Consider the following 24,584-nt stretch of genomic DNA (forward strand, 5'->3'; position numbering starts at 1 on the left):
GCTTAAGACAAAATAATTATTTGTGAAAGGTACAATATATATTTAATATCTATTATTTATAACTTAACTCTATTAACTAAATTTAATAGATTTCTCATTCTTCACTTCTGTCATTTTTCTACATAAATGTACTTAGAATAAAAATAAGAAGCAAAAATGAAATATAATAAAAAAAAGTTTTAATGATAAGAAATTACTATATTTCTTTCTATGGGCGTGTTTGGCCTTAAAAAATTATAAGTATAATAGCAGCAGCAAAATAAAATTAAAAATTTAATAAATTAACAAATATATTTAATGCAAATGAATTTATATTTTCTATAATAAAATATTGTTAACTTCAAATAAAATGTTGAAATATACATTTTACATAGTAATTAAAAACGACCAAAAAATTTTCCTCGAGGTTTCATAGACATTAATTCTTGAATTTCTTCTATAGCTGGTAATTGTCTAACATCACCACGTGCAACAACTGTCAGAGGTGTATCAATCATTTGTTTTGCAATTCTTATTATGTCCTCTTCAGTGACATTTTCTAATTTAAATGAGTTAAGTAATAACATTATCTACATTTTTTTTTTAATTAATGAACCTACCAATATCTTGTAAAAGTTCTTCTGGCTTTTTCCGATAACCAGTAGCCAAAACTTGTCTTATCATATCTTCAAATATGATAGGACGCGCTTCTAAATTCATTAATAGTAAAGATTGCAGTTGTTTTTTTGCTCTCTATAATAAAAAAAGAATATTTTTTAAGTTATGATAAATTGGAGTTCAATTTTCAAAAATAAATTTTTTATTTAATTCTTACTAAGAATTCTTCTCTTTGTATACTACCAGTCATGTTAACCATTTCTTGCACAATAACTTTTACCAAATTATTAACATATTGTGGTTCTGCACTTGAATGAATGCAAAATAATCCACCATCAACATAAGCATAGTTGTAAGCAGTAGCATTAAACAGCCAACCATATCTACTCATCAAATAAATGAAATATAAAAGTTGTTAAAAAACTATTTGCAACACAATATTACCTGTTTAATACATTTCGATAAAGTCTAGTGTACATTCCTTTACCTGGTCCACCAGCACTAAATGCTCCTCCACCACCCATCATCAAATTTAGTACACAAGATGCTACAAAATCTTGCTGTTTTCCAACCATAGGGATAGACTCTAGTCCAATAACTAGATGGGACAAAACAGCTAGACCTGATGGTCCAGGAAATGGAGGAATTTCACAATTATCCTAATAACAAAATATGATTAATTTTACAATTGAAAATAAATTAGTGTAAGCAAAAAATAGGAAAAAACACCATAATAATTCCTCCAATGTATTGTGGTATTGAATTGTCCACTGCTATAGTTTCAAGTTTTTCATTACTCCATATTGGCTTTTCTTCCACAAAATATCTGCAATTTTTTAATTTTAGCACCTTTATAAAGAAAATTAAATGCATATAATTTTTTTTACCTTTGTACACTTTCCACTAGTTGTTGGTGATCAACTCCAACACCACCAACCACAATTCTATCAGGTACAAAGTGGTTCTTAAGGTAAGTCATAAGAATTTTGCGGTTAATTTTCTCAACATTTTCAAGAGGACATAATTTAGACATTCCTAATGTATTGCATTTAAAAGCTGCCTGTACATAAAAAAATTATCAAATTCATTTTTTTAAAGATTTATTTTAGACAAGATCAAAGAAAAGAGATCAACAATTTTTATAGGTATGATTTGAAACTCTATTTCTTATTGTAAGGTATGTCAAAAAACTTTCAAATTTATTTATTTATATAAGCAATTTAATTAAAAGATTTTTTAGCATATACTAAATGCTCTTCCATTTTTTTACTTCTTAAGATCAATTACAAGTAATAAGAAATGCAGTTAGGAACTATGCCATCTAAGGTACTCAATTTTGCTGTCTCCATAACTTTTTTCTTTTCTCATCAAAAAAGTGTTTACTATTTTTTTATACAAAAAAAAATATGTATCATGTCCTAAAATATGAATAGTCTGATGAGATAAATCAAATTTTTAATGTACATAAGTCCTGAGGTTGTTTCTCTAGTATTTTTATTTCAAGGTCCCGGCAGTGAGAAATAATATTTACCATATGCACTAAATTTTCTAATAATATGTCTTGTTCTGGTCTTAACATCAATGTATCATGTTCAAATTGAATCATTTTTTTAGCAGACATCACCTATTTAACATTAATATAAACATTTTAATAAATATTAAAGTAATAAAATCAATCGATTGAAGTGGAAAAACACGCACAAAAACAATTAAACAATATTTTTCAAAAATTTTCTGGAAGCTAAAAAAAATTGAAATTTTTTACATGTAACCTAAAAAATTGAAATTGTTTACATGTAACCTTGCTTATCAAAAAATTTTAAATCTGTTATATGTTTCTTGTTATTTATTGCAACTATTTTTTCTTAGGTAGATTATTCATCATTTTAATATTAGTTAAAAATTGTTAAAATTCGAGTTTGAAAAAAAATTAAGTATTTTAAAATTAAAATTTTAAAGAAATGAGTTTTGCTACCATTAAATGTCATATAAATAATAAATACTTTAGAAAAGCATGTTCAAATATAAATTTTAAACAGAATATCTAAATTTTCTTTTTACGTTTTAGGTGTATTTTTTATAAGAAAAAGGATTACCTCATCATCTGTTATTTTTGGTCTTAATATTACATCTCCTAAAACTTTAATAATGTTATCTACATACTTCCTATTAGCACTTGCAGCATACATTGTAACATCTCTGAAGAATAAACCAATATTTAATAAACTTTAGAAGTTATTTTACAATGAACACAGAATTACCTTGAACATTGGGCATCAGATAAACCATTATACTTCTCAATTTCATCAATTACTTGATTGACTCCGGGAAAGTTTACTGTTGACTATTGAAACATAACCATTAAATAATCAATCTACTTACAATTCAAATCTTTATTCTTAATGAATACTATTACTTACACTAAAAGCTAATTTCTCAAGAAAATGATTTACACCATTTGGATAAGATGCTTCATAGCGGCAGCCAGAATTTATTCCAACTAATCATAAATATATTTTCATAATTAAGTACTATTAATTCAATAAAAGCGTATAACTTTTTTATACCTCCAACAGTACAAAATTCTCCATGAGACGATTCTGTTGCTACTCTTATTCCATTAGATAGTTTAGTGATTTCTGTTTTTACTGAATTTTTGTTTGGTGAACTATACAATATATTTGGCAGATTTGGCAAGGGTTCTGTAAGAGGTGGTTGTTGAAATGAACAAGAATTTTGAACTTTCGATGAGAACTGACATGATATACTACTAAAAAAGTTCATTAGATATTATTTTAAATTATTTATCTCTTGTTATATAAATATGACATGTTGTTCAAATACTAAAATGAATGTAATAATTTTAAATTGTATTAAACGTAGATACCCGAACAAATAATGTATGTAAGAATATATATTGTTATGGTTTTGTCAAAACCATAACAATAAAATACTCATTAGTTGTGTTTAAATACTACATACAATTCATTAATTGATTTCCGTTGATTGATGCATTTAAAACGTAAAAAAGATGATACTTTAGAAGACATACTAAAATATATTATGATAATCCAACTTTTAATGACTTATTTATGAAGATATTAAACTACCATACTTTTTACTGTCTAATAAAATAATATTGAAAAGAATAGAAAAAATATATCAAATTAATTTCCTTATTTAAAAAATCCATAGAATTTAATTAAAATTACGCATGGCTAAAGATTTTATTATCATGAATTTTTAAAATCGGTTGATAAAATATTTTATTGATAACATGATAAAATTTATAGTAAGATCACTGTGATAACATTTAATATAAAAATTATTAGATTATTTTTATTTTAATTAAATACTTTTTTATACTTAAAAAGAAGTCTTTTTTGAAATTAATTTCCAGGAATAATAAAAATAAACATTATACTATTCATAGTTTTCGTTATGTGGCAATCAATAAATCAATTTAGTATATTATTATAATTATTTTTATAAATAACAAATAAAACTAAATATATAAATAAACGAAAACCAATCTTTCCGTAATTTAAAAATAGTACTTTTATAAAAATGAATATTATTGTCAAAACTTATGATTTCTATAATATTTATTTTTATTACATTTTTTGTTAATCAGCCAAAATTTTGTTTATCCTTAATAATTGTAAATGGTTTACAATAAATATTTGTCGGGACCCTCCTTTATAATAGACTTTATACAAATATACCATATATCCTACATGGTATTCTGATTATTGTTTGTACTTTTTTTTTTAGTCAAAGGTCTTGAGTATTCCTACTTTTAAAAAAACTATTAATAATTTTGTATAATTAACCCAATCCAAAATATACAGAGTATAACCACCATGATTTACTAATTTGAATAAATAAATTAATATAAACATTAGTAATTCAGAGTAGGACATCTATAATTAACTAAAGAGTTTAAGCAGAGCTCCTTTTAATATGTTATTTAACTTTTAAGATAAAAACTTCTGATGGCGTTTTTTTTAATAATAGACAATGATTAAGTCAAAATAACAGGATCATTATTTACAAAAATTCTAATCTTTTAGGATCATAATATCTTTATCTTAGAATGAATAGATATGAATTACTCTACATTTTAAATTAAAATCATTTTTTTTTACAATTTAGTTTTAAATATAACCATAATTATTAATGATATAATTACAAATTAATAATTAAATTGATTTATTAATTAAATTAAATTATTTACATCATTTTTATTCGTGATCAATTATAAATCAAATAAAATTTCAATTCCAAATTAAATAAATTTGTGCATTAAGAACATCAAAATTTAATTCATTATTACATAATTATATATATTTTTAATTGTAAAATTATATTTTAAATTGTGCGATGCTGAATTGAGCGATTTGGTTTGCAATAAATATTTAAGAAAAACCAGATCAAGATCAAAATAGATGTACATGCTCTTAATATTGAAAAAAATTGTTGTATTAAATATTTTAGATGTTCATTTTATTGAAATTAGCCGTCTTAATAAGTTTAAAGATTTAATAATATGTTTTGTAGAATTACTCAACTATTATTTAAGACAATTTTTATCAATTGATATCTCACTAAATTGTTACAAAAATAAATAATCCTTTCTTAGTTAAGTATGAATATAAAAAATATAAATACAATTACTAACGTTACAATAAATTACACACAATCACAGTAAACTAAGTTTATAAATCTACAATTATGATAGTAAACTAAAAAATTTGGATTGAATAATTCAAATTTGTTTAAGACTTTTACATATTTATCGAAAATGAACTATAAAGATGTATTTAAAATAACTACTTTGTCGAAATTAAAAGTACCATATGGTTAAGATAAAAGATTACTTAGGGATAGTTACGTAACTATCTTATACTTAATTGACACTAAATTATTAATAAATGTATAAAAAATTAATTTTAATTAGATACATAAAAATTGTTAGTTATTAATGTTGAATATGTGAATAAATTTCACGATTAATTGGATATATAAATTAATTAATATATGTTTAAATAAAGACTAATAATAAATAAAATATCTGCTTAAATTGATTAATTAAAAGAGATAAATAACTAAAAATAATCATAAATTTAATTTGAATATTATATTTTAAACAAGAATAATGTGTACTTATATTTAGTAAAATTTTTTTACAAAAGTTAATTGATGTTATTTTAAAGTTAACCTTATGCTTATTTAAGTTATAAGAATGATTAAATATAATAAATATGTTGTAAATAAACATAAAATTGTATAAATAAATAGTATGTAACCTTTAAACACAATAATAATTAAACTTCAGGTAATACAAAATTCTGAATAACAATAATGAACCAAACCTACTATAAACATTTAATTAATTAGGGATTCCAATAGACTAGTGTTATAACTTCTAAATAAAATAAAAAATTTACAAAAAATAATTTATGTAAGAAATTACAAAAATTAAATTTAAAACATTTTTTTTTTTACTTCAGTATATCGTGCCATATAAATTCCATATTCTTCTATACCCATTAATGACTTCATGTCAAATAAATTACCTTCTGCACATAATAATGAAATTTTAGATGATTTTAATACCTCTCTAGGAATGTCAACTAGTTCTAAACAATTTTCTTCTATTCGTAATGTTTTTAATCTTGTACATTCTGCAAGAGCAACAGGTAATTTTCTTATTTGGTTCTGATTTATATTAAGTTCTACTAATCTTGATTCTTTTATGCACTCAGGTACTTGAGTAATTTTGTTTTTAGATAAATCTAATGTTTCTAAGTGTTTTAATTGACATAAAAATTCTGGAAATATGCTTAATTGATTATCTCCAATTGACACACGTTTTAAATTTGAAAGATTATTAAGTATTGGTATTGTTTTAAGCAGATTACAACTTAATTGAAGTGTCTCTAATTTTAACAGGTTATTTATTTCATCTGGTAAAGTTTCTAATGAATTATTGCTTATATTCAACACTTTTAATTCTTTGAATTGACCTACTGTTTTTGGCAATGATTTAAATTTATTCTTTGATAAATCTAGAGTTCTTAAATACGGATGCAATACATCTATAGTTTCTGGGTATTGTTTAAGGTGACTATCAGATAGATTTAACACACCTGTTTTCTTAGATGTTTCAACATGATTTTTCAAACTTGCTGAATTGCCCATGTTATAGGCATATAATGATCTACTGTAACACTGTCATATTACATCCGTAATACAAAATAAATTAAAAATTTTCTAAAACATTTAATAAAATTACATAAGACAATTTAATAGCACGTCATAAGTCTGCAAATTAATGTTATAATTACAAAATTGTTATTACTATGATATCACACTGACCAAGTAAGCACTCTGTTGCTATCTTTCGTCTATCCCCTCTCTAAAATAAATATATTGTTGATAAAACCAGTGAATCAAACTTGGTGTGATTGTAATTATAAACAGTCTAGGTGTATCTGATACTGAATTCGATCTTTGTTCTTCTACTTCCAATGAAACGTAATTTTCATTGTTCATCTTGACTCACCGTGTAAAAATTTTTCTATTTAAATATTGAAAATTGACTGAAAATGATAAAACAAGTAATAAAATCATTTCCTGACAACAAACCGATATCAGCATTGTGTGTTGTGGAAGATTCTACAAGATGTCCTTCTGGATATACTCCTGTAAGTTAATAGTGTAATACTTACACTATCTATAATTGTAATTAGTTAATTGTAATTTTTTTATAACTAATTAGACATTAAAAAAATTAATAAATAGTAAATAAATAAAATAAAAATTGTTTTTTTATTGGGATAGTTATTAAAAAACTATGAAAGTTTTAACACTTTAAAGATATTCTTAAGAAACTATACTCTATTTGAAATTGCTACACTAAAAATAAATAAATAAATTTGAAAATTGAATGTATTATTACTTTTTTATTATTATTTCAGATACTAAAAACTCATGATCAAGATTCTGATGCTGATTTACATTTGCAATCATGGAAGGAATCAGTATTTATTGGCCGTAAAGTTACAAGATACTTATGTATATCTAAAACGGAAGGCATATCAGATTATATTGTAGTTAATATAGATTTAATAAATGAAAAGGAAAGTCCTCCAGATGGATATTGTTTAATTTCTAGAACTATAGATAATGGTAATACTATTAAAAAAGAATATCAACATTTATTTTATTATTTAAAATATTATAAAAAATTTTTAGATCAAAAAGCTTGGCGAAAACGACAATTATGTTATAAGCTGACTAGAAAATCATTGGCACCGTATGCTATTACTGATATCATACTTTTGAGTCGTTCAAAAAAGGCTCCTGATGGTTTTAACTATGTTGGGTTAGTTTATACATTGACTAAATATACTATAAAATAATAAATCAATGTTTTAATTGATTTTTTAAAAAACCAAATTTTTATAATTTTTTATTATTTCTAGGGATTTAAATGGTTTAACACTTTGTTACAAGACTAGTCCTCAATCACCAGCTAATTTACCACTTTCACCTTTATCCTATAGGTATGTTTTAAATATTATTTATAAATAAATGTTAACATTACTTCAAAAACTACTCATTAATTTTTAATAATTTTATTTATAGTTTAGCGCCATCTGAAAACACAGAAAATATTTCGAATGGTAATGATTCCTTAACCTCATATCCAAAATTAGATTCCAGTATTGACTTACTATCACATGAATATGATTGTTTATCCTTAAAACCATCACGACCTGCGCCAAAACTGCCACCAACATATTCATCTTCTAATTATTCAACACTAAACTCCTACCAAGGTACATATTTTTATTTATTAACAATTTCAATTACATTAATTACACTTCATCAAATATTTAGTTTAATCTTATTTATTTCAATTTATTTTAAGGGTTAGAAGGAATCCCATTTATATTGAATCATAATATAGCTATTGATAACAAATATAGTTTTAAGGTAATGGTATATTGCAGATATATATTAATTTATCAAATATTTTATAATCAATAGTTATTATATTTTAGAATATACCTGAAATTAAAGCTAAAACTCAAGAAGATATTGATGCACAAGTAAGCTTTTTAATATTTATAAATGTTTTTTATGAGTAATACTAATACTGTTATAATTTTTTTTAGTTCAAATATTCTTTTGAGCATGAGAGACAAGTGTGATTTTAAAACAACTTTATCAAGCAAAAGTTTAAAATAAGATATTTCTATTGTATATTATGTGATAGTATAAAAGTATACATATTATAGTATATGTATTTACAATTAATGAAACTTCAAGTATACTTATTAATTTCAATAATATTCTTAATCTATCAAAAAAAATGAAATTAAACAAATATTACTGATAGACTGCCATTATCAATTAATTAGTCTACTTAAAAGTTATGATTCCATTAAAATTAAATTATTTAAATTGAATACACACAATATTAAATAATAAGTGCTATGTTATATAAAAAAATTTTAGTTAACTTATGTTCTAGTTTTTCTTTAAAATTAAAAATATAATAATAAATAGTTGATTTATTTGTTATTATTATAAAAGTGGTAATCACAAAAATGAATCAATTATTTTATAACTAATAAACATATTAAATTATTTAGTTTGTTCAGGATAGTTAATTATTTTTAATTATTAACCAGTAGTATCACTGTCTATTAAGATTTTTTACTCTTTTGTAACTTATTTTTTCATCATAGCTGTGTATAAGATAACAGTTAATAAGTAGACAATTATTAATTTATAGTTTATGAACAAAATATGTTAGTATTAATTGTTATAATTATTCTGTTAAACTCTAATAGATATAGCTTAAACAGGGTGTTTGAATAATTATTTAATATTAACACTGTATATGAAAAAGTTAAGTTGTATATATTATTTTTTAATTTTCTATTGTATAAATGATCTGTTAACCATAATTATATGTACATTTTATTTATAAGTATTCAGCCAAAAAGTTCACATAATATATCAAATAACAATTTTTTTTAATTTTCATAAGTGTAAACAAAATGATTGAGTTAAGCATTTAAAAAAAAATTTAAATTAATTTTAATTATGGCTATAAAATTTTAACAAAAAACCACTAGCTCTAATTTAAGTTTGATTTTGTTTTATAAAATAATTTAAAAGACTGAAATATTATAAAGTATACAGGCTTTTCATTTCAGTATTACTAATGAATTGACTAGCAGTATTTTTTTCCATAAACTTACAAGAATAATCATACAATTTTATTAGATATGGCTGACTTTATTTATTACTTTGTTTAATTTATTATATTCCTAAATATATGAAATATTTTAGTATTACATTTAAATATATTTAATAAAATATTCTGCTATTTATTTAATGTCAATTCTATAAAGTGTAATAGGCAAGTAGGTTTTAGTTTTAGTTATATTTCAATATTAAAATGTATTCAGCCGCACATTGAAATTTACTTCTTTGTTAATATTATTATTATCTGTAAATAATATTAAGTGTCATTTAGACCTTAAATCTGCCATAAAAAAGTAAATTAATTAAATTTTGTTATGGGAGTAATTAACCATGAAAATTTAAATGTATATAAATAACAAACAAATTTATATTTAAAACATAGCTCTTAAATATTGAGGAATGTATGTATATAAGGTCTAGTTAATGTAGTATATAATGTATATTTACTGTATGTATTAAACTCATTAGTTTAAAAATAAATAGTAAATATCTTAGAATAGCTGTGATCTTTTGCAAATTTATATTTTTTATACTTTAACAAGTTAGTAGCAACTCTTTTATTTATTTGTAACATAATTTCTAATCATTTCACAAACATGAAAATAGACAGTAAATTTTCATGTTGATTAACACATTAAGTATTATTTAATATTAGATTTTATTGATCAATTAACTGTTAAAGTAATGTATAATTTACTTTGATGAAATATTAAACTTTAAAAAAACTTACTATTAAAGTATAAATTTATCCAAAGTAAACATATTAAATTATAACATAATATTTCTTTAAATAATAATGAAATTTTCATGATAATTTATAAATTTTTTTGCTTTTTTATGTTGAGATATGTTTTTTAATCGCACATATCTTGTACATTTTTAACTATTTAAATTATACTTTTTTAGTGAAACTCAAGTAATAAAATTGCATTGTATAATTAGGTATAGATTATTAAAATTTACTACGAATAGCTCAAATATAATATTTTCAATGTCTATTTTGTTTTTTAATTTTTGATAATTATATATGGCTTAAATATGTAAGGACTTGACTGGTCTATGCTCTTATTTGTATATCAAATTGTTTGAATAACATTTATTCCATGCACAATGTACACCCATCAAATCAAATGTTTCACTATTTTTATACTTTCACTTTGGGTATGAATTTATGAAGCGGATAAATAAATAAATATTTGATCATTTTTTAATTGAAATTGGAACCGTTCTTTTTGAACTGGTTTATTACTAAAATAATTAACTAACAATAAGTAATGTGCACATATTTTATTAAATGTTATTGTTTTAAATTATTTTCATTTCAAGGGTGGTGGGGTAGTCAAAAAGATTTCATTCCTCACATAATACTATCAAGTTTAGCATCATTAATATGATGTTATTTTTAAAATTGTTAAGGGAGAGGACTTCCAGACCCATTGATCCCCTCGAATATGTGACTGGTGATTTCGTGTCCATACTCAGTTTATGACACGATGCTCATAAATAGTATCTTTATTTAGAATATGGGAATTTTTACACTACCATCTGGTAACACTGTTCGTTTGACCTAAGACCGGTTTACGCCGGGACAACAATGTGCATGTATACAACACTTACTATTCGTGATCCGAGTTTCGGTTTGTGTTGTTAGTCGTCGTTGTCTCTTAAGTCGTGTTGCGCGTTTTGACTGAGTCTTGTGGTAATTACCACGGCAGTGAAGAACGGAGTCGTTTCTGGTAATGAAGTACTTGTACGACCCGATGACGAAATAAAAAATCGTTTACCGTTCCCACTATCAGTTCGTCTCTGTTAAGTGCGGTATAAGTTCATTAATTTTTCTTTAACGGTAGTGTAAGAGTGCTTTGTAGGCTGATTATGGATATAGTGACCTCAACCCGCGTATAGGAATGTATACATCAATCAGGATATTTACATGAAGAGTTAGGCTCGCGTCGATTGCCATTGACCTTAGGTAAATGATACTTGCTTGCAATCTTAAATATTTTTCATACATCCATTTTCGATTCTATTGTCAAAAAGCTATGAGTTGCACTCATTGTGTTCATATAAATGTATCTAATGTAACACCATTCGATTTATACTTTTAAAAGTTGTAGGGAATTCTTAAGAATATAACAAAGGAATATAAATTAATAATTTCATTATTAGTGAATTGACAAAAGAAAATTAGTTACATATCGACTGCGTGTTAAATTCTTAAAATAATATACTGAATGATTAAATCAACTAGTTAAATCGTTAGACAAATACGTAACCAACCATTTGAATTTTTTACGAAAATAGTTGAGCAAAGATGAATACATTGAGTGAAACATATAATAATTAAAAAATACAGTATATAAAGAAACTTGAATCGGAATAAACATAAAATGTACTTCGCAAGATAATGAAATAGCCTTCTCTAAATTAATAGTAAGAAACAATTTTTATTTTGTTCTGCGTTTGAGGTATTATTTTTGTTTTTAAACTTGAAATTTATTGAATGTATATTTTGACTATTTACATTATTAAAAAAGGTAATTAGCACAGTTTGTTGTGTGTATACTATGAACAGGCATTATTAGTTTAGAATGGATATCCTTTATCGATATTGTATGAATATTTGGGGTCGGTGTGAACTCAACTCTCGTACCCTTGTATTTTAATAATGAACAGACAACACCTGTCACTTAAATTTGAGACACGTGTTGTAGGTTCGACCTAAATTTATACTGAACAACTGAATAACATGGTAAAATTTCTCATGAAAATCTTAAATAATAACTGAAATATTTTTATTGACGCATTTATATTAAAATTACTTTGAAAATAAACCATTGTATATTTTTATGTGTACCTTTTAATATATACAATTTTCTCGAGGAACAAACTTATAAATGTTCATTCTCACGATTCATTAATTATGAATTGTCTGAACAACTTTCTCCTAGATTTACTATCTGGTAAATCTCTGGAACGTTTACCCTTTTGTTGTAGAATTATAATAAATTGATGAAAACTTATTTTTCAAATACATATTTGTTGTTTTGTTAAAAAAATATGTGTTTTCGACGATAAACTTCTTAAAAATCTTAATATTGCCTAATAGTACGATGTACTGTTTAATATATTAGGTATAAAATTGTATAATAACTCTCTTATTACAATTTAACATTTAAATAACTATTTAAATTTAGAATATAGTTAATTACTCTTGAAAACATCCTAATTTCCTGAAACATGTTTTAAATTTTTACAATTAATGGGCAACATTGAATATGATAACCTACGCAATGAGTCCTTTATTGTGATTTTATACAGTAACGATTTTCGAAAACTTAGTCGTGTATATGTTACGCATCCCAACCGATTTTATTTATTAACTATGACGAACTAGATTATAATTTACACTGTTTCTAGATGGATCATAGTCAAGAAATAAAACCATTTAATACGCTGGAACCAATCATAATTTTTAAATTAAAATACTATCCATCAGGCATATTACAAATTTCCATTTTCCTTGCGCGGTACTAGTTAACATCGGTTATATTTGTTTTAGAATGACAAATATTTAATTTCCCATAAAAAAAGATATTTGTGTTAACACCAAAGATAAACTTTAAGATTATAATAATGATGAAAATTAATTATTAAATTGTAAATAATTGTTATTAAATGTTCAATAGATTTGAAATAACATTGAACTCATAATCGATTAACGCTTTGAATATTTACCTTTGTAGAGAGAACTAAATTGAAATAATCGCGTGTCGAGCAATTATTTAACTGAAATTTGTGAATTGCCTTGTAGTTTACATAGCCGTGTCAGCTACTAATTAAGTAACTAATATAAACATTAGTTTGTCAATTTCATAACAAGAAACACGTTGTACCGATCACATGAAAGGTCGTTGTACTTTTTTATTTTAATTGATGGTGGTCATCAATAATCAACATTGACTGATTATGATACTTCAATTCATTTAAATCTAGTGTACATTGATTTTTTTTTTGTTTCTTAGCAAATATTATTTTCCCCCCGTTATTTTCTAAGTTGGAATGCTTTATGTTTAATTTGTATTATTATTTTACAAGTAACCTTATGGATGATATGATATAGAGGAAACTGGGGGAACTATGGTCAGTGGGTAATACCGGTCACCTCATTATCTAATAAACCCATGCATTTATAATTATGTTGACCATATGTATAAATTAAGAATGATGAAAAACTTTATTCTTATTAGAACGATATTATCAAAAAACATTGTAATAGCATAACATTTAGAACCAGAGATATAACAATTTTTGCTAAGGTGACCGTAGTTCCCCAGTCTCATATAAATGCATTCAAAATTATTTAAAAAAATAAATGTATTCCATTTAATTACTTTCATGAAGTAAAATAGCTGCGATTTTTTTTTTTTGTTGGTAATATTATGTTAAGGTTGCCTACTATAATTAACCAATTTCAATACCTCACAATAACTTTTATGTATAGCTTACTAATGTGTTACCAATCATTTAAGTGATTTGTAATAATATCTAAAAAATCAAATGCTGTAATAGTTTTTATATTAAAGTCTTGTCATTTGATTTGTAAAAAGACACGTATTAATTTTTTATGAAATTAGAAAAATCCAGCAGAATAATTATTACCTTATTACATATTTATGTAATTCTCTTTAGTTTTGTCTAATAATCATTAATTCTGAGTTTTACTTTCTACACTAAAACTGTTTTTAATAAAATTAATTTCAATAAAAAATGTGTTTACAAAAATTTTAAGTCTTATATACTTTCTGTACAAATTACCAAGTTGAGCACCAAATTCACACATGTGTGATATTTAATTCTGTGTATTCTGAAATTATGTATGGGAAGGGAATCTAGATAGCTTTTAGAACGTAAAGTAGTGTTGTGATTGACCGTATTTAGACCCTCCCTTAATATGATTTTATGTCCATGGAAGGTCCGAATCCGACATCGTAAATACACCATTACACGTGTGTTATAGAAGGCTCAAATCTTGCGCAGTATTATTTAGTTGAAGTTTTATATTGTTATACCGAACTGATAACAGAATGTAATAAGACTATGCCCTTGTTTATTGTGCATTGAAATGAAAAAATAATTCATGAACAATGTTCGTGTTGTGCTTATTTTTTGAACATTATTTACTAAAGCAAATAAATTATAATTATTTTAAAAACTAGTGTGCATTTTACCTCTGACGTAGTTGTCTTATTTACATTATATTTAACAATAATTGCCCTTTCATTATATGTATAGTAGTAATTTTTATGCTATGCAAATTTTACAATTGAAAATCAATTTTTTTATCTCATTATTACAATTCTATTTGTTCCCGTGTAAACTTTTTTGACTAGACTAGTGATCGGTTAATGAAGACATAATTTTGTGTCAAATAATGAACGAAAATCGCTTAAATTATTTTGACTATAGAATAATAAAGTAATCTGATTTTTACTAAGTATATTAATAAAAATATCATTTAATGTAAAATATTAGTTAAAATGCGTTATTGAATTTACGAATTATGTTTTGGTATCGGTCATTTCATTTAAGTAAAGCTACAAATGTTCAGGATTTTAATTTTTTACAACCCTACCAATTTTTTGGTATTGTGTGAGATTCATTGTTTCATTACATACATTGATACTTTTATATGAAAAAAAAAAATCGTTTTACATAAATGTAGCCCGTTTTTATTGAAAATACACTGGGTGATAATTGGTTAAATGTCTCATGGCAACTCGTGAATTGTTTGTTTTTATTTAAACAAATCTAATATTTTCCAAGTTGCATTTCGCGTTAATACCACTGACATATAATAGTGTGCGTTGTTCACAGGCATTTGGTACGACTCCGTAAGCGAAAGAATGGCTGAAAATATCGCGTTCAGTGACTGGTCGGAAAAGCTCGACTCTGCTGGAACTAATCATTGGCTTCCTGCGTACGGTCTCCAGCAACCGACCGTCATGGGCAGTAGCGGAGGCGGTGGCCATCACCATCTTCATCATGGCCAACAGAACGACCCCGTCACGTTCGATTCTGTCGATCGGCCGGACTATTTCTGTGGCGACCACGAAGACGACAACAATGGTGATTACATATTATTATTACTATCATCATTCGTTGCTGTTATTGTACTAAATATCGACACACAAGACCAAAGCGCGTCACACGACTGTAACTAACGCCGTCGTTCATTCTTTTATGAGCAGTTTGTAGTGGCGAGTCACAACACTCGTCTCGTTTTCCAAACAATGCACTCCAATATATCTTATTAAATTGCCAAATAATTAATTCTATTAAATGCTATTCGTTTTTCAAGCGTTTAATATTTATTATTTTCGTCCAGCCGACTCGTTCACTGTAAGTCGAGCAATGAAAAAGTACTATAAATACTTGTTTGTATTATTCTAGTCCGACATATTGTTTGTAACGTATATTCTCATAGTAAGTGCCGGGGAAATGTTATTGTTGAACGTATCCTGTGTGTCCGAGTTCTGGTGGTATTCGAGTGCGGCAGACAAGTCGTTGAACCGCGTCTGTCGTGAACGACCTATTGCGCACGATTCAACTCATTTTTTTCACATTTTGGTGGAAATTTTCTTTAACTTTAACGGTCGTATGCAAGATTAATTTTTTTCGTTATATTTTCCTGTTGATTTGTTTTGTTACAACCGAAAACGAATGGTTTTTTTTTTTATAGAATTTGCTTATATTTACGACTACTTTTTTCAGCGTCATTAACTATTATTTTAGATTGACCGTTTTCATCATCTTATTACCTGTTTTATTTATCCTCCAATGATTGTTGAGGTTTTTTCCGGCGATACCTTTTATTTGCTGTCGTACATTATCGACAAATTCACCTTTAAAATGTTTAATTATCTACATTATATACTATCTGTTTGTTGGAAGTGAATGTAAACTATAGTTGTATCGTAACGGTTCATCAGACGACCAACAAAAATACCACATAAACGCATAGCACGCACTGTTCTATAATGTTAGCTTGGAGTTATTTTTTACGAATCTATAAATAAAGAATTTAATTAACTCATTTTATGACCTGACTTATGAAATTATCAGTAAGTCCGTTATATATATATATATATATATATAGAAGAAATTTGATGACTTTGTTTTTAATATTGAACCGCAAAATATATCCGTCTGTCGTGTGCTTCTAAACGTCTCGTGTGTTAATTGCATTTTGACCGATTTTAAACGACCGGTTTTTATATTCGTTACTACGGTACATCATGAAGGTGGCGATTATTTATTATTAATCTTTTAAGTATTCAGGCTATCGAGAAAACAATACTGCTCTATCATTGTCTATTTTTAGAAAGGTGTGTATCTACATTTTACTGTCATTCGATCGCGAATACAATCCGATCGGGAGACCGAATGATTAATAATAGTTGGTATGCAATTTACTACGGACTGTGGCCCGCCGGTGTGCACCGCGTGTAACAGTTTTCATTGACAGGAACGAAATAAAAAAGGTAAAAAAAAATGTCTAGAATTTGATTCAGAAGAAAGAGGCCAACTGCCACTAGGGCGTCAGCAGAAGGGGTTTGGAGCTGATGGTACTACCGTTATTTGGCTTCGCGGAAACTACTTGCAGTTTTTAAATCCATTCCGCTTTACGAGGCCGCCAACGCCGTTCACTTCGTGCCAGTTTTTTATTACTCATTTACCGGTTATGAGTGTAACAAAATAATCTAACACGTCAAGACGTTTACGAGCGGAGATTTACGTTGGCAGTGGTACGGAAAAAAATTTAATTTGTCGATTGCTAGTCGCAGTCGACAGAACGATATTTTCAAAAAGCCTGAAAAGTTTAGTTTTTTCGGTGACACTAACGGTTTTGTCAATATTTTACACCTTTGGTAAATACTCAAATGTACTCGGCCACTCGCAAAAAACAGTCTATGTGTATGTGTACTATGTATGTGATCTTTCTATATCTTTGATTGTCGGCTTTAACTTGCAGTATATAGTAATGATTATTGACATTAATAGTGTAATTATCACTATAGGTGTGTTGACGAACCGCGATGACCTTATAGGTTTTGGTGATATGTTCTGGTTTTTTATTACTAAGAATGACTTGACAACCTAGAACGCTAATGATCTTTATATTTTATTTACCTTATAAATTGATTAAAACTGAGTCTTTCGCAAAAAAAAAAAAACAACAGTATTTGGTCAGTGAGTGGGCGAGATTTGGACACAAATCTTCTAGTTTAATATTCTAAATTGTTTACTCCTCACGTTTAATTTATTTACATTTTTTTAAATGTATTACAACTTGTAAAATTTTAGTTGTCGGAATTATTTTTTAATATTTTATTGAATTTATATATATATACACTTAAATTTATGTATGTTTCTTACGTTGACAATTAAAAAAACTAATTCGTTCATTAATCATTAGTATTTATCGTTGATGGGGAAGTATTTTGTGCATCTACTCTTTAATGACTTAACGTTGTTCAATTCGCTAAATTATTTACACACAATTTTTGTTTCCTTACATAATTAAATTTTATGAGAAGTGGTGTAACACAAAACGTATAGAACAATGCAGTTTTTACGCATTATTATCACTTATGACTTAAAATACATTACAGTAGACACGGTAAAGAGAACTCATCCAATCGTGTTCACAAAGACCTTGCAAAATGATGCGCTTTTTACTCGACTTATTTGTAAATCATTAGCTATTTCAAACATACTGTTTATAAAAAAAAAAAAATGTTCTTGATTGTCGTGAATTATTGCATGACAGATCAATTCATTATGTAATTATATTTTTGAATAGTTCTCTATTATTCATATTACTATAATACTCTACTATTATTTGTAGGTGAAGTAATTAAGTGTAGTAACGGTTATTGGTATCCATGGCAATCTACCGATGGATATCAAAAATAACACTTTTCTAAACATTAAACCAATTTCAAACAACAAATAATAAAAAAAAATATTAGTTTTAAATTAAATTCGTGTTTTTCGTCGAGTCTGTAATATAAATTATTTTTCATTTAAATTTGTGTCTTCAGATTGATCGTATAAACATATTTAAAATGAGTTAGGTATAATTATATTAATGTTTCTTGAAAAACAATCATTTTATACTATAAAGTGACATGAAGAAGTTCGTCCGAGTAAAGTTTATGTTGTAACAGTAATATGAATTGTATAAATTACAAAATATCTATTACAACAATCGATCAAGTTGCATTTCGGCGTGACATTGGATTTTTATGTGTTGTTTGACTACAAATATTACATCATTATTTGAAGTCGTATATCTTATCTTAGGATAATTTGTTTTTTAAGCTCAATTCCATTGTTATTTACTAGATTTTTCTATAGCAAAAACAACTCAAGCCTATCCCTTTTAAAATTAACTGTTATTTATTATTTTTATTTGCAGAACTTGACTTACATTATTCTATCACCTCTACCAATTGTATTTCGAGTATCCGGTCGTAGTTGTATAGTGTGTGTGTGTTTATGACTCTTCCGGTTTATTTTAATTCTAGGCACCCTACAGGGACTGAGCTCAGAGAACCATAACAATCGTGTCATACCTTGTGTAACGGTCGCCTATTTATTGTAACAAACGATGTGCCACCTGATAGCAATACATTGTAGTCAGTATTCATAGATATATTTGTTGCCAATGTAATTTTAATAAAATATATGCGCTCTCAATTATTAATTCCACGAAAAAGTTAACTGCAATATATATTCATTTCATGGTTTTAACATACATTTATAAGTTTTTAGGAATAGATCTATAATTTAGCGACTAGATAGCGAAAAATAACTAAGAGATTATAAATACTTAAAATAAAATAAGGAACAACAATTTTATGGTTCGACTTGCGATAATTTTATGATAAATATTAATAAATGTTTTATTTCAATCGCTCTTAAGTGTCGTCTTGAGCTCCCCACATGTATGTAATCGTCAGCAAAACTTATTATGTCCAGTGATACTATGAAACAAACGATAATGTGCTGATGTAAAAATTATAAGCAACGTCGTTTTAAATGAACAATAGTATTACTATATTAGTAATATTAGATGAATTTAAAACGACGTTAAAATTTGTTCGACATAATAGTATGAATTTTTCTACAAATGATTTGAATGTTTTTTTACAGATGACGACGATCTCGCGGACGATGACAGCTGGTCATCATTCAACCAGAGCAATTACGGCGGAAACATTGATAGGAGTACGTCTTATATTTTTTTGGAAACCATTCTGGAAGAAACGTCTGATGATTTGAGAACGGATTCTGAAAGAAGTAGCGAAGAAGGTAAATAAAATAGTAAATGTCATGTTCGTGCGGCCGTTTTTATAAGCGTCGACATTCCAAAAGAAATAGATGTTTTTTAATGAGTAGTATTTATTGTTTTCTACTTTGTGGTTTGATCACCTGTAATTATAATCGTGTAAACTCATAGGCAATAGCGTAGTGTTTATGAAGTGTTTTCACGTGTAAATGCACAGCTGGCAAGTTGCATTTCCAAGTACTTGTTTTTCGTTAAATCGGATTACACTCGAAAAAAAAACACTGTGTTTTAGTATGAGACTTTTAAATTGTCTAGGAGGAGCGGAAAACGTTCATTTATCGTTTTGATACTTGCCCTTTCAGTAAACACTCTAACTTTCGATCCGATCGACACAATTATGTCTAATAACTCAATAACCATTATAACCAAATGGCGAATAAAACAATTATTTAGGTTCTTGGATGCGTGACACGGAATTATGAATTATCTAATAATATTGTACTGTTTAATTAACAACTCGACGACGTTATGTTTCGTGTTGGTGGTATTGTATCATTATAGTTTTCACCGCTGGGTTCAATTGATGTTTTAGTATAATATAATACTAAGCATATTTTTCTCTAGAGTTAGTAGAGTGGTGTTCTTTTATTCATTTTAGAATTCGCAGTGTGTTGATATTTTATTGGTAATCATCTTGGCTAATAGTATAGTAGCTACGATATAAAATCCGACACGTACGCGAATAATTCTCTGGCCTTCAATTTTTTTTTTTGCCGTGTGTAATACGTTGAATAATGATAATAACAAATACCGTACAAACGTATCTAGCTGGTGCACTGTACACTTGTTTGAGCAATAAACGGTGGTTTTTCTTTTATTATTATTTTTCTAATACACTCGAGTTTGTTCTGTGTACATGACAAAGCCCTACCCTATTTTAAACGCATTTATAACACTAGAGCCGTGAAAAATTAAACGTGTTTAATGAATGTTATTAATTGTCAAGTTCATTTTTTTCCTCGGCGTTTAATGGGAAAACACCTACGCTGAGTATCTCCCTCAATAAAACCTGTTGGTTAAAAAGTCTTCCGGGTCAATATTGAGTTCATTCGCCACCCAGTATCTGAATGACCTGTGTCTTCACAATTTTAAAAGTTCTTAAGCTATTACTGTAATTATTATTTATTTATTTGACAATAATGCGTAAAGAAGTTTTTACCATGTTTAGGAAACGCCTTTGTCTGTGTACGTTTTACTCGAGATTATTTGTTTTGATAATGCGCTGACAGTGTGTAGTGGGAGGCAAGAGGTAAATGACTCACCGTGACGGCCACATACATTCCAACGTATATTTTAAAAATTCCATTAATACTAAACAACAATTTCAATCGTCTACTCGAAACTCCTTAATACTAACTGTATAGTCAACCCAATTGACATAAGAATACTTATGTCGTGTTTTGAGATTATCAGGAGAGGATACATTTTTTTTTATAACTGCAAATTTTTTTTTACCGACATCTCATCATTGACGTAAATGTTAATGAGGAAACTATTCATCGTGTTTGTTAGTCACCCGTGCAAATATATGTTTTAAATCACTTTTTTCATAAAAGTGTATGAAACGATGATGCATTATTTAACCAGACATTAAGAAAATTAATAAGCATGTTCTGAAAATAGTTTCGGTTTTTAAAACTGTTAATTTTAGATTAATTTATGTAATATTCTATCGACATATATCATTTTCATGTTATGACGCCCAGCAATATATTTTTGTCGGACTACTTTACTACTATTATTTTGTTACTTGGATTCGTTTTAGTCACGTGACAAATGGTTCTCATTATAATCACCCCTACGTTTCTTCCGTTTCATGTGCAACACGTGGCCTGGGGATTTAAAGGGTCTTTTCGATGCTAATAAGCAATAACCCCATTTCCTTTAACCTCTGTCGTTTCTCATAACTATGTCAAGTTCCTTATAAACTTGTTGAATATAAACGGTTTTGTATATTGGGTCTATTAAAATTATGTAAATAAATTCTCAAGTGTTTGCACGTTATTACTGTGTTCTTTTTAACGTTTAGTATTTTAGAAGTATCGCGACGAGATTGTTGTCTCTTCTATATTCGTCGTAATGGAAAACCCCTTAGCTGAAAATATACACACATCTATGATTTTTTTTTTTAAAACTGTTTATTTGATTTTAAATATTTTACATAATTTGACTACTTTTTATTATTTTCGGCAGATTTTATCAAAGAGGATAGCTGGTCCATCTCTAACCATGACCCGTTTAATTTATTCAACAACGAAGCGCTTCACAAGGTGTACGACAATAACGATCCTGGAGTACACGATGAGGACGACAATGTTTTCTTTAGAGGTAATACACAAAATCCATGTGAATGGACTCCCTTGACGGTAGGAGGAGGCGGAGGTAGTTTGTTGCAGTTCGAAACATTAGAGAAACAATGCGAGCAAACGGTGCAATTTAGAACAACCGCCACATCCGTCCCGTTCATGTCGACCAGCTCCGAGTCCCTTACCGCCCAGCGGTCGTCACGCCGTCACAGTTGGAAATCGCATCAGCAACACGACGATTGTGATGAGTACGATGACGACGAGACCATGTTGTGTAGTACACCGTTTTCTAGTTATGGAGCTGGCGGTGACGGTTCGAGTATCAAGTCGTTGAGCAAGAGTATGGAAAGCGTACATTCGGGGGCCAGTAAAAAACGTAAACGGGACTCTACTTTAATTGACGTTTCGCAGAGTCTGGAAGATTTGCGCCGAGACGACGACGGTTGTAACGCGGCCACAAACACGAGTACGGGTATGTATAAGACGGTGGATTGTCTTATTGACCCGACGGCGTTCCGCAAACGTGTTGATGTGGTGGACGGTAAAAAACCCGGAGAACTGACCGTTGCAAGTGTCAAACAGCAAAGGTCGTCCGAGAACCTCAGCGAAGACAGCGGTTTCGGCGATCAAGTGCCGCCAATCAGAGCAGCGCCGGTCGTCCAGACGTACAAGCCCATTGTCGAGGACGAAAACTATTTTGAGATGTCTACGAAAAGTATACTCGGCGACGTGACAACGACTCGAGATAGCGGTAGTAGTGGTGTCGTCACGGAGAAGGGGACGAGCGATGAAGATTGCGACAACGACACGTACCACTCGGGTTCTAAATTTAGCACAACCTGGTGTAGCTATCCCGATCTGGCAGAACAGCCGTCAGTGAACCCGGGCTCTCCTACGACCGACGATCACAACGGTATGGCGTCCCGTTTGCCCATGTCCAGCACGCCGAACTTGTGCGCCGACGATCTGTCGGACACCGGCGATTATTTACGTCCCAAGAAATTGTTGGATTCTACCGCGTCGCTGTATAGATCTCATTCGTTAAAACGAATACACTACGAGAGCGAATCGGCACTGAGTGCAGCATCGTCTAGGGGTAGCAACTTGCTAATAACCACCAGTTTTGTCAGCCTCGCGCCGCCCGTCTCCAACAAAGGCGTGCACTTTTGTCCAGTCGTTTCTGAAGTCAATTGGCGTGAAAGTTTCAGTAGTACCGATGAAGTTTCTTCGGCGCCGGAAACGGAAGAAGAAGAAGAAGAACCGGAAGATAATATCGACACTATGGTAGTAAAACTGTTGACCGGTCTACCTTCGGAAACCAGGCGGCCGAGCTTGGCGGAAAAACAACAGCTGCGCGAACGGCTGGACTTCATTACCGGCGGCTCCCCACCAGTTTCGCATAGGATTGGCGGTGGCACGCCCACCGCCGGCACCGGTTCTAGTACAACCGCGGCGACCGTCACCGGCGCGGACGGCCGCAGTGTTGAATCGCGAGCGACCGAGACCGATGCGCCCGCGGTAACTATGTCCAAGTCGAAATCGATTGGTGGAAAGCTCGGCGGATTTTTTCAACGGTTTTCCTTGCGGCGGTTGAGCGGTCGACGTAGTAAAGACAAGAAAAAATTTAAGGCTGATGGTGAGACAACATCATCAACAGTTAATGCTCCCGCCGGTAGACCAGATACGCCGCCGCCACCACCACCACCATCCGCTTCATCCCGACAGCCCACTACTACTAACCCGTCTGACTCGAAAGTCACCACCGTGTCGGCCACCAACATCGCCACCGTCGATCGGGGTAAAAAGCCACCTTTACCGCCGCACCCACAGACGGCCGCCGACAATTTTGGTACGCGTCGGCGCCTAGTGTACGACGAAAACCGCGGCGGCAGTAGCCGATTGCCGCCACCGCCGTCACTGCCGACTGCCGGCAGTCGTGCGTCCCTACAATCGCGGTCGCCCGCCGCTACCATGTC

At 28.8% G+C, this 24,584-nt stretch overlaps 4 protein-coding genes across 5 annotated transcripts in view; 2 read left to right on the top strand and 2 right to left on the bottom strand.

Annotated features, from left to right (window-relative positions):
* Positions 1–293: 293 nt before the first annotated feature.
* Positions 294–3,812, bottom strand: LOC126894028 (mitochondrial-processing peptidase subunit alpha). 2 transcript variants are annotated; one of them, XM_050664662.1, is made up of 12 exons: positions 3,580–3,812; positions 3,165–3,364; positions 3,018–3,097; positions 2,859–2,941; positions 2,694–2,796; positions 2,129–2,221; positions 1,485–1,657; positions 1,327–1,423; positions 1,042–1,256; positions 815–980; positions 600–732; positions 294–538 (listed from the first exon to the last, which is right to left on the bottom strand). In XM_050664662.1, exons 1-12 carry the CDS (start codon positions 3,645–3,647, stop codon positions 378–380), a joined length of 1,572 nt encoding a protein of 523 aa, XP_050520619.1. In that variant the 5' UTR covers positions 3,648–3,812; the 3' UTR covers positions 294–377. The 2 variants fall into 2 exon arrangements, with proteins under 2 accessions (XP_050520619.1, XP_050520618.1); XM_050664661.1 differs by having other exon boundaries at positions 3,165–3,367.
* Positions 3,813–5,853: 2,041 nt separating this feature from the next.
* On the bottom strand, positions 5,854–7,007 carry LOC126896075 (leucine-rich repeat-containing protein 57-like). Its single transcript, XM_050668523.1, has one exon. It carries the CDS (start codon positions 6,799–6,801, stop codon positions 6,085–6,087), a length of 717 nt encoding a protein of 238 aa, XP_050524480.1. The 5' UTR covers positions 6,802–7,007; the 3' UTR covers positions 5,854–6,084.
* Positions 7,008–7,079: 72 nt separating this feature from the next.
* Positions 7,080–9,099, top strand: LOC126896074 (multivesicular body subunit 12B). The gene is made up of 8 exons (XM_050668522.1): positions 7,080–7,307; positions 7,581–7,791; positions 7,858–7,987; positions 8,088–8,168; positions 8,251–8,444; positions 8,537–8,601; positions 8,670–8,717; positions 8,784–9,099. Exons 1-8 carry the CDS (start codon positions 7,209–7,211, stop codon positions 8,817–8,819), a joined length of 864 nt encoding a protein of 287 aa, XP_050524479.1. The 5' UTR covers positions 7,080–7,208; the 3' UTR covers positions 8,820–9,099.
* A 2,418-nt stretch (positions 9,100–11,517) lies between these two features.
* LOC126896076 (uncharacterized) overlaps positions 11,518–24,584 on the top strand; it is a 27,612-nt gene continuing 14,545 nt past the window's right edge. Inside the window, exons 1-4 of the mRNA XM_050668524.1 lie at positions 11,518–11,857; positions 15,763–16,014; positions 20,107–20,265; positions 22,496–24,581. Coding sequence (XP_050524481.1) covers positions 15,792–16,014; positions 20,107–20,265; positions 22,496–24,581 — 2,468 coding nt within the window. The 5' untranslated portion in view covers positions 11,518–11,857; positions 15,763–15,791. The remainder of the gene's footprint in view (positions 11,858–15,762; positions 16,015–20,106; positions 20,266–22,495; positions 24,582–24,584) is intronic.

This window comes from Daktulosphaira vitifoliae, unplaced genomic scaffold (assembly GCF_025091365.1).
Source record: "Daktulosphaira vitifoliae isolate Bord-2020 unplaced genomic scaffold, ASM2509136v1 Scaffold_1, whole genome shotgun sequence".
Taxonomy (NCBI): Eukaryota; Metazoa; Arthropoda; class Insecta; order Hemiptera; family Phylloxeridae; genus Daktulosphaira; species Daktulosphaira vitifoliae.